The following is a 15,729-nucleotide window of genomic DNA, read 5'->3' on the forward strand; positions in this document are numbered from 1 at the left end:
TATACAGGTTACACTGATCATTATCACTAACAACTTCATGGGCTGTCATATACAGGTTACACTGATCATTATCACTAACAACTTCATGGGCTGTCATATACAGGTTACACTGATCATTATCACTAACAACTTCATGGGCTGTCATATACAGGTTACACTGATCATTATCACTAACAACTTCATGGGCTGTCATATACAGGTTACACTGATCATTATCACTAACAACTTCATGGGCTGTCATATACAGGTTACACTGATCATTATCACTAACAACTTCATGGGCTGTCATATACAGGTTACACAGATCATTATCACTAACAACTTCATGGGCTGTCATATACAGGTTACACTGATCATTATCACTAACAACTTCATGGGCTGTCATATACAGGTTACACTGATCATTATCACTAACAACTTCATGGGCTGTCATATACAGGTTACACTGATCACACTGATCATTATCACTAACAACTTCATGGGCTGTCATATACAGGTTACACTGATCATTATCACTAACAACTTCATGGGCTGTCATATACAGGTTACACTGATCATTATCACTAACAACTTCATGGGCTGTCATATACAGGTTACACTGATCATTATCACTAACAACTTCATGGGCTGTCATATACAGGTTACACTGATCATTATCACTAACAACTTCATGGGCTGTCATATACAGGTTACACTGATCATTATCACTAACAACTTCATGGGCTGTCATATACAGGTTACACTGATCATTATCACTAACAACTTCATGGGCTGTCATATACAGGTTACACTGATCATTATCACTAACAACTTCATGGGCTGTCATATACAGGTTACACTGATCATTATCACTAACAACTTCATGGGCTGTCATATACAGGTTACACTGATCATTATCACTAACAACTTCATGGGCTGTCATATACAGGTTACACTGATCATTATCACTAACAACTTCATGGGCTGTCATATACAGGTTACACTGATCATTATCACTAACAACTTCATGGGCTGTCATATACAGGTTACACTGATCATTATCACTAACAACTTCATGGGCTGTCATATACAGGTTACACTGATCATTATCACTAACAACTTCATGGGCTGTCATATACAGGTTACACTGATCATTATCACTAACAACTTCATGGGCTGTCATATACAGGTTACACTGATCATTATCACTAACAACTTCATGGGCTGTCATATACAGGTTACACTGATCATTATCACTAACAACTTCATGGGCTGTCATATACAGGTTACACTGATCATTATCACTAACAACTTCATGGGCTGTCATATACAGGTTACACTGATCATTATCACTAACAACTTCATGGGCTGTCATATACAGGTTACACAGATCATTATCACTAACAACTTCATGGGCTGTCATATACAGGTTACACTGATCATTATCACTAACAACTTCATGGGCTGTCATATACAGGTTACACTGATCATTATCACTAACAACTTCATGGGCTGTCATATACAGGTTACACTGATCATTATCACTAACAACTTCATGGGCTGTCATATACAGGTTACACTGATCATTATCACTAACAACTTCATGGGCTGTCATATACAGGTTACACTGATCATTATCACTAACAACTTCATGGGCTGTCATATACAGGTTACACTGATCATTATCACTAACAACTTCATGGGCTGTCATATACAGGTTACACTGATCATTATCACTAACAACTTCATGGGCTGTCATATACAGGTTACACTGATCATTATCACTAACAACTTCATGGGCTGTCATATACAGGTTACACTGATCATTATCACTAACAACTTCATGGGCTGTCATATACAGGTTACACTGATCATTATCACTAACAACTTCATGGGCTGTCATATACAGGTTACACTGATCATTATCACTAACAACTTCATGGGCTGTCATATACAGGTTACACTGATCATTATCACTAACAACTTCATGGGCTGTCATATACAGGTTACACAGATCATTATCACTAACAACTTCATGGGCTGTCATATACAGGTTACACTGATCATTATCACTAACAACTTCATGGGCTGTCATATACAGGTTACACTGATCATTATCACTAACAACTTCATGGGCTGTCATATACAGGTTACACTGATCATTATCACTAACAACTTCATGGGCTGTCATATACAGGTTACACTGATCATTATCACTAACAACTTCATGGGCTGTCATATACAGGTTACACTGATCATTATCACTAACAACTTCATGGGCTGTCATATACAGGTTACACTGATCATTATCACTAACAACTTCATGGGCTGTCATATACAGGTTACACTGATCATTATCACTAACAACTTCATGGGCTGTCATATACAGGTTACACTGATCATTATCACTAACAACTTCATGGGCTGTCATATACAGGTTACACTGATCATTATCACTAACAACTTCATGGGCTGTCATATACAGGTTACACTGATCATTATCACTAACAACTTCATGGGCTGTCATATACAGGTTACACTGATCATTATCACTAACAACTTCATGGGCTGTCATATACAGGTTACACAGATCATTATCACTAACAACTTCATGGGCTGTCATATACAGGTTACACTGATCATTATCACTAACAACTTCATGGGCTGTCATATACAGGTTACACTGATCATTATCACTAACAACTTCATGGGCTGTCATATACAGGTTACACTGATCATTATCACTAACAACTTCATGGGCTGTCATATACAGGTTACACTGATCATTATCACTAACAACTTCATGGGCTGTCATATACAGGTTACACTGATCATTATCACTAACAACTTCATGGGCTGTCATATACAGGTTACACTGATCATTATCACTAACAACTTCATGGGCTGTCATATACAGGTTACACTGATCATTATCACTAACAACTTCATGGGCTGTCATATACAGGTTACACAGATCATTATCACTAACAACTTCATGGGCTGTCATATACAGGTTACACTGATCATTATCACTAACAACTTCATGGGCTGTCATATACAGGTTACACTGATCATTATCACTAACAACTTCATGGGCTGTCATATACAGGTTACACTGATCATTATCACTAACAACTTCATGGGCTGTCATATACAGGTTACACTGATCATTATCACTAACAACTTCATGGGCTGTCATATACAGGTTACACTGATCATTATCACTAACAACTTCATGGGCTGTCATATACAGGTTACACAGATCATTATCACTAACAACTTCATGGGCTGTCATATACAGGTTACACTGATCATTATCACTAACAACTTCATGGGCTGTCATATACAGGTTACACTGATCATTATCACTAACAACTTCATGGGCTGTCATATACAGGTTACACTGATCATTATCACTAACAACTTCATGGGCTGTCATATACAGGTTACACTGATCATTATCACTAACAACTTCATGGGCTGTCATATACAGGTTACACAGATCATTATCACTAACAACTTCATGGGCTGTCATATACAGGTTACACTGATCATTATCACTAACAACTTCATGGGCTGTCATATACAGGTTACACAGATCATTATCACTAACAACTTCATGGGCTGTCATATACAGGTTACACTGATCATTATCACTAACAACTTCATGGGCTGTCATATACAGGTTACACTGATCATTATCACTAACAACTTCATGGGCTGTCATATACAGGTTACACTGATCATTATCACTAACAACTTCATGGGCTGTCATATACAGGTTACACTGATCATTATCACTAACAACTTCATGGGCTGTCATATACAGGTTACACTGATCATTATCACTAACAACTTCATGGGCTGTCATATACAGGTTACACTGATCATTATCACTAACAACTTCATGGGCTGTCATATACAGGTTACACTGATCATTATCACTAACAACTTCATGGGCTGTCATATACAGGTTACACTGATCATTATCACTAACAACTTCATGGGCTGTCATATACAGGTTACACTGATCATTATCACTAACAACTTCATGGGCTGTCATATACAGGTTACACTGATCATTATCACTAACAACTTCATGGGCTGTCATATACAGGTTACACTGATCATTATCACTAACAACTTCATGGGCTGTCATATACAGGTTACACTGATCATTATCACTAACAACTTCATGGGCTGTCATATACAGGTTACACTGATCATTATCACTAACAACTTCATGGGCTGTCATATACAGGTTACACTGATCATTATCACTAACAACTTCATGGGCTGTCATATACAGGTTACACTGATCATTATCACTAACAACTTCATGGGCTGTCATATACAGGTTACACTGATCATTATCACTAACAACTTCATGGGCTGTCATATACAGGTTACACTGATCATTATCACTAACAACTTCATGGGCTGTCATATACAGGTTACACTGATCATTATCACTAACAACTTCATGGGCTGTCATATACAGGTTACACTGATCATTATCACTAACAACTTCATGGGCTGTCATATACAGGTTACACTGATCATTATCACTAACAACTTCATGGGCTGTCATATACAGGTTACACTGATCATTATCACTAACAACTTCATGGGCTGTCATATACAGGTTACACTGATCATTATCACTAACAACTTCATGGGCTGTCATATACAGGTTACACTGATCATTATCACTAACAACTTCATGGGCTGTCATATACAGGTTACACTGATCATTATCACTAACAACTTCATGGGCTGTCATATACAGGTTACACTGATCATTATCACTAACAACTTCATGGGCTGTCATATACAGGTTACACTGATCATTATCACTAACAACTTCATGGGCTGTCATATACAGGTTACACTGATCATTATCACTAACAACTTCATGGGCTGTCATATACAGGTTACACTGATCATTATCACTAACAACTTCATGGGCTGTCATATACAGGTTACACTGATCATTATCACTAACAACTTCATGGGCTGTCATATACAGGTTACACTGATCATTATCACTAACAACTTCATGGGCTGTCATATACAGGTTACACTGATCATTATCACTAACAACTTCATGGGCTGTCATATACAGGTTACACTGATCATTATCACTAACAACTTCATGGGCTGTCATATACAGGTTACACTGATCATTATCACTAACAACTTCATGGGCTGTCATATACAGGTTACACTGATCATTATCACTAACAACTTCATGGGCTGTCATATACAGGTTACACAGATCATTATCACTAACAACTTCATGGGCTGTCATATACAGGTTACACTGATCATTATCACTAACAACTTCATGGGCTGTCATATACAGGTTACACTGATCATTATCACTAACAACTTCATGGGCTGTCATATACAGGTTACACTGATCATTATCACTAACAACTTCATGGGCTGTCATATACAGGTTACACTGATCATTATCACTAACAACTTCATGGGCTGTCATATACAGGTTACACTGATCATTATCACTAACAACTTCATGGGCTGTCATATACAGGTTACACTGATCATTATCACTAACAACTTCATGGGCTGTCATATACAGGTTACACTGATCATTATCACTAACAACTTCATGGGCTGTCATATACAGGTTACACTGATCATTATCACTAACAACTTCATGGGCTGTCATATACAGGTTACACTGATCATTATCACTAACAACTTCATGGGCTGTCATATACAGGTTACACTGATCATTATCACTAACAACTTCATGGGCTGTCATATACAGGTTACACTGATCATTATCACTAACAACTTCATGGGCTGTCATATACAGGTTACACTGATCATTATCACTAACAACTTCATGGGCTGTCATATACAGGTTACACAGATCATTATCACTAACAACTTCATGGGCTGTCATATACAGGTTACACTGATCATTATCACTAACAACTTCATGGGCTGTCATATACAGGTTACACAGATCATTATCACTAACAACTTCATGGGCTGTCATATACAGGTTACACTGATCATTATCACTAACAACTTCATGGGCTGTCATATACAGGTTACACTGATCATTATCACTAACAACTTCATGGGCTGTCATATACAGGTTACACTGATCATTATCACTAACAACTTCATGGGCTGTCATATACAGGTTACACAGATCATTATCACTAACAACTTCATGGGCTGTCATATACAGGTTACACTGATCATTATCACTAACAACTTCATGGGCTGTCATATACAGGTTACACAGATCATTATCACTAACAACTTCATGGGCTGTCATATACAGGTTACACTGATCATTATCACTAACAACTTCATGGGCTGTCATATACAGGTTACACTGATCATTATCACTAACAACTTCATGGGCTGTCATATACAGGTTACACAGATCATTATCACTAACAACTTCATGGGCTGTCATATACAGGTTACACTGATCATTATCACTAACAACTTCATGGGCTGTCATATACAGGTTACACTGATCATTATCACTAACAACTTCATGGGCTGTCATATACAGGTTACACTGATCATTATCACTAACAACTTCATGGGCTGTCATATACAGGTTACACAGATCATTATCACTAACAACTTCATGGGCTGTCATATACAGGTTACACTGATCATTATCACTAACAACTTCATGGGCTGTCATATACAGGTTACACAGATCATTATCACTAACAACTTCATGGGCTGTCATATACAGGTTACACTGATCATTATCACTAACAACTTCATGGGCTGTCATATACAGGTTACACAGATCATTATCACTAACAACTTCATGGGCTGTCATATACAGGTTACACTGATCATTATCACTAACAACTTCATGGGCTGTCATATACAGGTTACACTGATCATTATCACTAACAACTTCATGGGCTGTCATATACAGGTTACACAGATCATTATCACTAACAACTTCATGGGCTGTCATATACAGGTTACACAGATCATTATCACTAACAACTTCATGGGCTGTCATATACAGGTTACACAGATCATTATCACTAACAACTTCATGGGCTGTCATATACAGGTTACACTGATCATTATCACTAACAACTTCATGGGCTGTCATATACAGGTTACACAGATCATTATCACTAACAACTTCATGGGCTGTCATATACAGGTTACACTGATCATTATCACTAACAACTTCATGGGCTGTCATATACAGGTTACACTGATCATTATCACTAACAACTTCATGGGCTGTCATATACAGGTTACACAGATCATTATCACTAACAACTTCATGGGCTGTCATATACAGGTTACACAGATCATTATCACTAACAACTTCATGGGCTGTCATATACAGGTTACACTGATCATTATCACTAACAACTTCATGGGCTGTCATATACAGGTTACACAGATCATTATCACTAACAACTTCATGGGCTGTCATATACAGGTTACACTGATCATTATCACTAACAACTTCATGGGCTGTCATATACAGGTTACACTATCATTATCACTAACAACTTCATGGGCTGTCATATACAGGTTACACTGATCATTATCACTAACAACTTCATGGGCTGTCATATACAGGTTACACTGATCATTATCACTAACAACTTCATGGGCTGTCATATACAGGTTACACTGATCATTATCACTAACAACTTCATGGGCTGTCATATACAGGTTACACTGATCATTATCACTAACAACTTCATGGGCTGTCATATACAGGTTACACTGATCATTATCACTAACAACTTCATGGGCTGTCATATACAGGTTACACTGATCATTATCACTAACAACTTCATGGGCTGTCATATACAGGTTACACTGATCATTATCACTAACAACTTCATGGGCTGTCATATACAGGTTACACTGATCATTATCACTAACAACTTCATGGGCTGTCATATACAGGTTACACTGATCATTATCACTAACAACTTCATGGGCTGTCATATACAGGTTACACTGATCATTATCACTAACAACTTCATGGGCTGTCATATACAGGTTACACTGATCATTATCACTAACAACTTCATGGGCTGTCATATACAGGTTACACTGATCATTATCACTAACAACTTCATGGGCTGTCATATACAGGTTACACTGATCATTATCACTAACAACTTCATGGGCTGTCATATACAGGTTACACTGATCATTATCACTAACAACTTCATGGGCTGTCATATACAGGTTACACAGATCATTATCACTAACAACTTCATGGGCTGTCATATACAGGTTACACAGATCATTATCACTAACAACTTCATGGGCTGTCATATACAGGTTACACAGATCATTATCACTAACAACTTCATGGGCTGTCATATACAGGTTACACTGATCATTATCACTAACAACTTCATGGGCTGTCATATACAGGTTACACTGATCATTATCACTAACAACTTCATGGGCTGTCATATACAGGTTACACTGATCATTATCACTAACAACTTCATGGGCTGTCATATACAGGTTACACAGATCATTATCACTAACAACTTCATGGGCTGTCATATACAGGTTACACTGATCATTATCACTAACAACTTCATGGGCTGTCATATACAGGTTACACTATCATTATCACTAACAACTTCATGGGCTGTCATATACAGGTTACACTGATCATTATCACTAACAACTTCATGGGCTGTCATATACAGGTTACACTGATCATTATCACTAACAACTTCATGGGCTGTCATATACAGGTTACACTATCATTATCACTAACAACTTCATGGGCTGTCATATACAGGTTACACAGATCATTATCACTAACAACTTCATGGGCTGTCATATACAGGTTACACAGATCATTATCACTAACAACTTCATGGGCTGTCATATACAGGTTACACAGATCATTATCACTAACAACTTCATGGGCTGTCATATACAGGTTACACAGATCATTATCACTAACAACTTCAAGGGCTGTCATATACAGGTTACACAGATCATTATCACTAACAACTTCATGGGCTGTCATATACAGGTTACACTGATCATTATCACTAACAACTTCATGGGCTGTCATATACAGGTTACACAGATCATTATCACTAACAACTTCATGGGCTGTCATATACAGGTTACACAGATCATTATCACTAACAACTTCATGGGCTGTCATATACAGGTTACACAGATCATTATCACTAACAACTTCATGGGCTGTCATATACAGGTTAGACTGATCATTATCACTAACAACTTCATCGGCTGTCATATACAGGTTACACTGATCATTATCACTAACAACTTCATGGGCTGTCATATACAGGTTACACTGATCATTATCACTAACAACTTCATGGGCTGTCATATACAGGTTACACAGATCATTATCACTAACAACTTCATGGGCTGTCATATACAGGTTACACTGATCATTTCCACTAACAACTTCATGGGCTGTCATATACAGGTTACACAGATCATTATCACTAACAACTTCATGGGCTGTCATATACAGGTTACACAGATCATTATCACTAACAACTTCATGGGCTGTCATATACAGGTTACACCGATCATTATCACTAACAACTTCATGGGCTGTCATATACAGGTTACACAGATCATTATCACTAACAACTTCATGGGCTGTCATATACAGGTTACACTGATCATTATCACTAATAACTTCATGGGCTGTCATATACAGGTTACACTGATCATTATCACTAACAACTTCATGGGCTGTCATATACAGGTTACACTGATCATTATCACTAACAACTTCATGGGCTGTCATATACAGGTTACACTGATCATTATCACTAACAACTTCATGGGCTGTCATATACAGGTTACACAGATCATTATCACTAACAACTTCATGGGCTGTCATATACATGTTACACTGATCATTATCACTAACAACTTCATGGGCTGTCATATACAGGTTACACTGATCATTATCACTAACAACTTCATGGGCTGTCATATACAGGTTACACAGATCATTATCACTAACAACTTCATGGGCTGTCATATACAGGTTACACTGATCATTATCACTAACAACTTCATGGGCTGTCATATACAGGTTACAAAGATCATTATCACTAACAACTTCATGAGCTGTCATATACAGGTTACACTGATCATTATCACTAACAACTTCATGGGCTGTCATATACAGGTTACACTGATCATTATCACTAACAACTTCATGGGCTGTCATATACAGGTCACACTGATCATTATCACTAACAACTTCATGGGCTGTCATATACAGGTCACACTGATCATTATCACTAACAACTTCATGGGCTGTCATATACAGGTCACACTGATCATTATCACTAACAACTTCATGGGCTGTCATATACAGGTTACACTGATCATTATCACTAACAACTTCATGGGCTGTCATATACAGGTTACACTGATCATTATCACTAACAACTTCATGGACTGTCATATACAGGTTACACTGATCATTATCACTAACAACTTCATGGGCTGTCATATACAGGTTACACTGATCATTATCACTAACAACTTCATGGACTGTCATATACAGGTTACACTGATCATTATCACTAACAACTTCATGGGCTGTCATATACAGGTTACACAGATCATTATCACTAACAACTTCATGGGCTGTCATATACAGGTTACACTGATCATTATCACTAACAACTTCATGGGCTGTCATATACAGGTTACACAGATCATTATCACTAACAACTTCATGGGCTGTCATATACAGGTTACACCGATCATTATCACTAACAACTTCATGGGCTGTCATATACAGGTTACACTGATCATTATCACTAATAACTTCATGGGCTGTCATATACAGGTTACACTGATCATTATCACTAACAACTTCATGGGCTGTCATATACAGGTTACACTGATCATTATCACTAACAACTTCTGTTTCAAAATCCAGTCAGGCTGCATTTCCCTCAATTTTGTGCAAAAAATGTATGTATGCCTTCAAGTTCTTCCTAAAGGATTGTCACACCACTGCCCTAGAAAGGCAGAGTATGTGCACCCAATGGATGTCCCATAGTACATGTCCATCCACTACTTCCAGGCTACTTATCATTTGCAGTGATGACCACTGGAGCAGACCATCTCACCCCTAAGTAACCATCATCTGGGAGACAGATTTTTTGGGGCACCCCTCTGGATGTTATTTTAAAGAATTCTATTGATGGTTCTGAAATCTTTGCTGTAAGAGAACTGATGCTAGGCTGGGAGACATGAAACATGTATTTAAAAACACAATTGTAATGTTTATGTTTTGTTCCTAGCTGCAGCACAGTCATTAGTGTTATATTGCTTAGTTACAGATTTCCAAGGAATTGGGTTGCCTACCTGGGTACTCTGCACCTGGCTGAAACTAACGGCACCAAGATGACAGTACGCCGCATCATCACCCATCCCTTCTACAACAGCTTCAGCTTAGACTATGACGTGGCTCTTATCGAGCTGTACGTGCCAATAACATTCTCCAGCACGATTCAGCCCATCTGCCTTCCTGCCCCGACTCATTCCTTTCCTGCTGGAACAAAGTGCATCATCACAGGGTGGGGGTCCACCAAAGAAGGAGGTAATATGCAGCTATGTGTCTGATACTTACTAACTGCACAGTTTGCCCTTTTAATGTTATGTTAACTCATGGACTTGCCTGTGAGATGCTGAAGTTTAGTCATTAATGATGCTAGTGATGACGTAATGGTGATTGTATGTATAAAACAGTGATGTAACATAAAATGTAAAGTGAAACAACAAAATAAGTTGTGCCATTTTTTTCCGCTTCTTAACAAGGATTGAATAGAGTTTAAATATTATCAGGGTACACTCTTTACATGACATCATTTTTTAAGATGAAAGTCACCAACAACCCACAACTTGACAAATGAATTTAAGTAAATGAAATTCTGAAACTGTAGTAACTCTTGAAAAATGCAGTAGCAGGTCCAGTCACAAGAACAACACAATAGCATTGTTACTTTTCTTCGTTTTTAGTAGTGTGGCTTCATCCTTGAAATGTAAAATTCTCCTCCCCCTACACTCCTGCTAAGTTACACAGTTAGGCATGATATTTATTTATTTATTTACTCGTTCATTCATTCTTTCCTGACCGGGTTAGTCCCATTAGACTTGTAGCCTCTTTTCAGACGAGACCCGAAGTGGCATTTATACTACAAGGGTAAATTTGGCCAGGTATTGGGGAACCTCTACTCTTTTTGATAGAGTTCATGGGATCTTTCACATCCACCTCAGCTACCACCAACTGGTGTCATGGGATCTTTTACATTCAACTCAGTTACCTCCAACTGAAGAAGATGGGACCTTGGTTCAACATCTCAACTGAAGAATGGCACACTCAAGAATGCAGCACCTGACTTATGCTGCACTGCAGTGTCAGCAATCAATCTGTCTGGTGTGGGAATAGAACCCACACCCTTCTGCATCAAACTCAAGTGTGCTTCCTGTTGTGGCACTTACACTGATCCCCATACAGGGGATCCTGTGTTCTGCACCCTTAATTAATATAACTAAGTCTATTGTCATTAAAATTCATGATAAGCTATCATTTCAGTGAGTTGCCTTTAAACCTTTGCTTTTTAAATCTTTCAAGAATAGGCTCCAGTGAATCACCCTTTGACAGACCATACAAAGGAAGAAGGCAGATTCATTCAGACAATCAACATACCCAAGTAACTTAACATCAACTGCTGTCACCAGAATCACCACAACAGTATTACATTCTGATACCTGACCTCTGTATCACTGACCATTTACATTCAGTAGCCAGTAAATGCCAAGCTCACTCAAGTATTACTGTACCACTTTTCAGCAAAATGAATGTAATGAAAGGTAATCAGGTATTTTTCCATGTCTTCTCCTGATCCCACTACATAAGCTGTAATCTGAACTCCAAGATGGACATTGTTGATCTCTGTTATATTAGCTATAGAGTTTTATTAAGTTAGTCTAAACTCACTTTCTTTTATTGGTGTAGTTAAATGTTCAAACAGCTCAATGTGCACGAGTACAACAGAATCCACTGGTTAGGTGAAATAATTAGTGCTATAGTTATAAAATACTTTATTTTAAAAAAACAATAAAATTTCAAGGTTTAGCGCTTTCATCTAATATAAACTAGCACTAGTTGTTTTTTGTACTACATTCACTATTATTTTGAAATGGAATTTGCAGACGCTTATTTTTCACTTGTTAGATGAGCTGTTATGTGATTGGTGTATCAATTAGTTTGAATGATGTATAAAAATGAATGGATTTGCAAGGACAGTGTTCTGATGAAGTCTAAGTTATATTAGATGAAAGCGCTAAACCTTGAAATTTTATTGTTTTTTAAAATAAAGTATTTTATAACTATAGCACTAATTATTTCACCTAACCAGTGGATTCTGTTGTACTCGTGCACGTTGAGCTGTTTGAATTAGTTGGGTTCGAGTTCGTGTGGATTTTTTGTAGTTAAATGTTACTAGCCATTTACTATGTTTCTCACACTATTTCTGTATCCTATTTTTTTATCTGATCAGGAAATGGTCCATGTGGATCAATGCTCTTCCCCACTTAATAAGTTCAAATAGATAGACAGATAGATAGATAGACAGATAGATAGATAAGTACTCTATGCCTATTTCCCCATGTGACAAGAAAGGCTCCAGCTGCCCTGGTTGTCTACAGTAGTATAAACTGTTAATCATAGAATGAACGAATGACTGAATTTACTATTATTCAGATCTGAGTGTGGATGTTTCACACATGGCACACAGACATTAAAGTCTTGGACAGGGTCTCACTTGAGATCAGACTTGAGGACGTCTTCTGACTCGTCTAACACTTTCCTAACCAAGTGAGTCTGGAAACTGGTCAGATGAGATGAATGGCTGAATGACAAAGTCCCAACTAGGCAAATGACTTTTGCTGCACTAGAAAGATCACAATACATATGGGATTACATCCAAAAACTGCTATGATTCATCCCTGTTCACAGGCCCCTCAAATTTCTTTCACAAATACAGGGATAGGGACCAGTTGCCAGTCTAAACTGTTCCAGTCTGCTGTTAGTTCCCTTGTTTGGAACTGAGGAATTTATATTTAAGGAGACTTTTATTGCAGCATATTTTCTATTTGATTTATGACATTTTGAACTAACTTGACTTGTTAGCAATGACTAGGTATTTTAAGAAGTAGTAAACAGTAAAAGGCAGAAGACAGTAAACTAGGTGTGTGTACCTCAGCAGTGTTTGCGCTGTAAGGCTTCTTTAAACTCAGCTAGTTAGTTCAGCCTTTTCAGACAATCAGTCTTGTCTGTCTCAGAGTCAGTTGCCTCAAGACACTTTGAATCTTCAGAAGATCCTGTGAGTAATGGAGTAGCACAATACCCACTACCACCATATGTGTGCTCCTGCAAGAGCATGTATATAACAGAATGGCATCAGGTGTCAGCAAATCAGAAACCAGAATTAGAGTATCTGCTATCCAATGAAGAATGTTGGGGAGGAACTTGCTTAGGCCTAGTGATGTCATCAGATACAAATCCCTAATGCTGTACTCCTGTGCCTAGAACTCTAGTTCCACCATACAGTACACATTAGCTTTATGTCCAGTACCTGAATGGCCATATGGAACTTACCCAAACAGGAATTGTGGTCCATGATGGCCTTCAGTCTAGACCCAGGAGGGATCGGCTGTCACAAGTAATCAAAACAGTGACTCTATGACTCAGGAGACCAAACTCTGAAATCAGATTATTAAGAGGCTGCAACCAATAATCTAAGGAGACAACAGCATAAAACCAACCCTGGAAGGAATTCCAGGGTGGGAACTAACACTGTGTCTCCCCCCTGAGATCCTTGAGTGAAGTTAAAGATCAATTATCTGAAACTTTCACTTGTTGAGGACAAGTTATCATCTGTAGGACTGGGAAGGCCAACTGAAGACTGGAGTTTCAGGTGTACACCTGGCTTACTCTTTGTGATGATGTGCTGATATATGTTTGGAACAACAGAAAGGACCTTTGTGCTGCTCTCTACTGAAAAAGCTCCTTTCCACAGTCATCGGTGCAGCTTATGCTAAGTAGCCAGGCTGATCCTCTGGTTCTTGTGGACATTATCAGCATTGTGCTTGACATGGTACAAGCATTGTAGAAGCAAGTCTGGGCTTGTAATTCAATGGTCATTTGGATGCCCATTATGATGATTAGGCATCTGAATACAGGACTTTACAGATGACAGCAAGGATCAAGATCTAAATACTTCTCTTTTACTAATCAGGTTAACCAACTTAGAAACAACAATTTTGTATCAGCTATATTCTTAGATCTCTCTAAGGCATTTGGCATGGTCTCACATAACCTACCTTTAGACACTCTATCCTCATGTCCTTTGCCCCCTCCACTACTGCCTGGCTCAAAAACTATCTCTCTGAAAGGAAACAATCAGTCCTATGGCAAGGTGTACTATCACCTCTACTACCAACTACCATAGGTGTTTCATGAGGTTCAATATTGGGGCCTCTACTATTCACCATTTTCACCAACAAACTACACACCTCCACCCAGCATGCATCACTTATACAGTACACAGATGATTCCACCCTAATCTGCTCAGCCCCATCCCTAACCACTCTACAAAACTTACCCAGGAATCCTTCAGCTCCATTGAAAAATGGATCACAAAT

The 15,729-nt window shown here is 38.1% G+C and overlaps 1 protein-coding gene across 1 annotated transcript in view; it reads left to right on the plus strand.

The window, feature by feature from the left end:
* The window catches only part of TMPRSS9 (transmembrane serine protease 9), a 528,210-nt gene that overhangs the window by 450,183 nt on the left and 62,298 nt on the right, over nucleotides 1-15,729 (plus strand). Inside the window, exon 14 of the mRNA XM_044090621.1 lies at nucleotides 11,355-11,620. Within this exon, the coding sequence (XP_043946556.1) occupies nucleotides 11,355-11,620 (266 nt within the window). The remainder of the gene's footprint in view (nucleotides 1-11,354; nucleotides 11,621-15,729) is intronic.

The sequence above is a fragment of the Protopterus annectens genome, chromosome 13.part0 (genome assembly GCF_019279795.1).
Source record: "Protopterus annectens isolate FY-2018-M chromosome 13.part0, PAN1.0, whole genome shotgun sequence".
Lineage (NCBI taxonomy): Eukaryota > Metazoa > Chordata > Ceratodontiformes > Protopteridae > Protopterus > Protopterus annectens.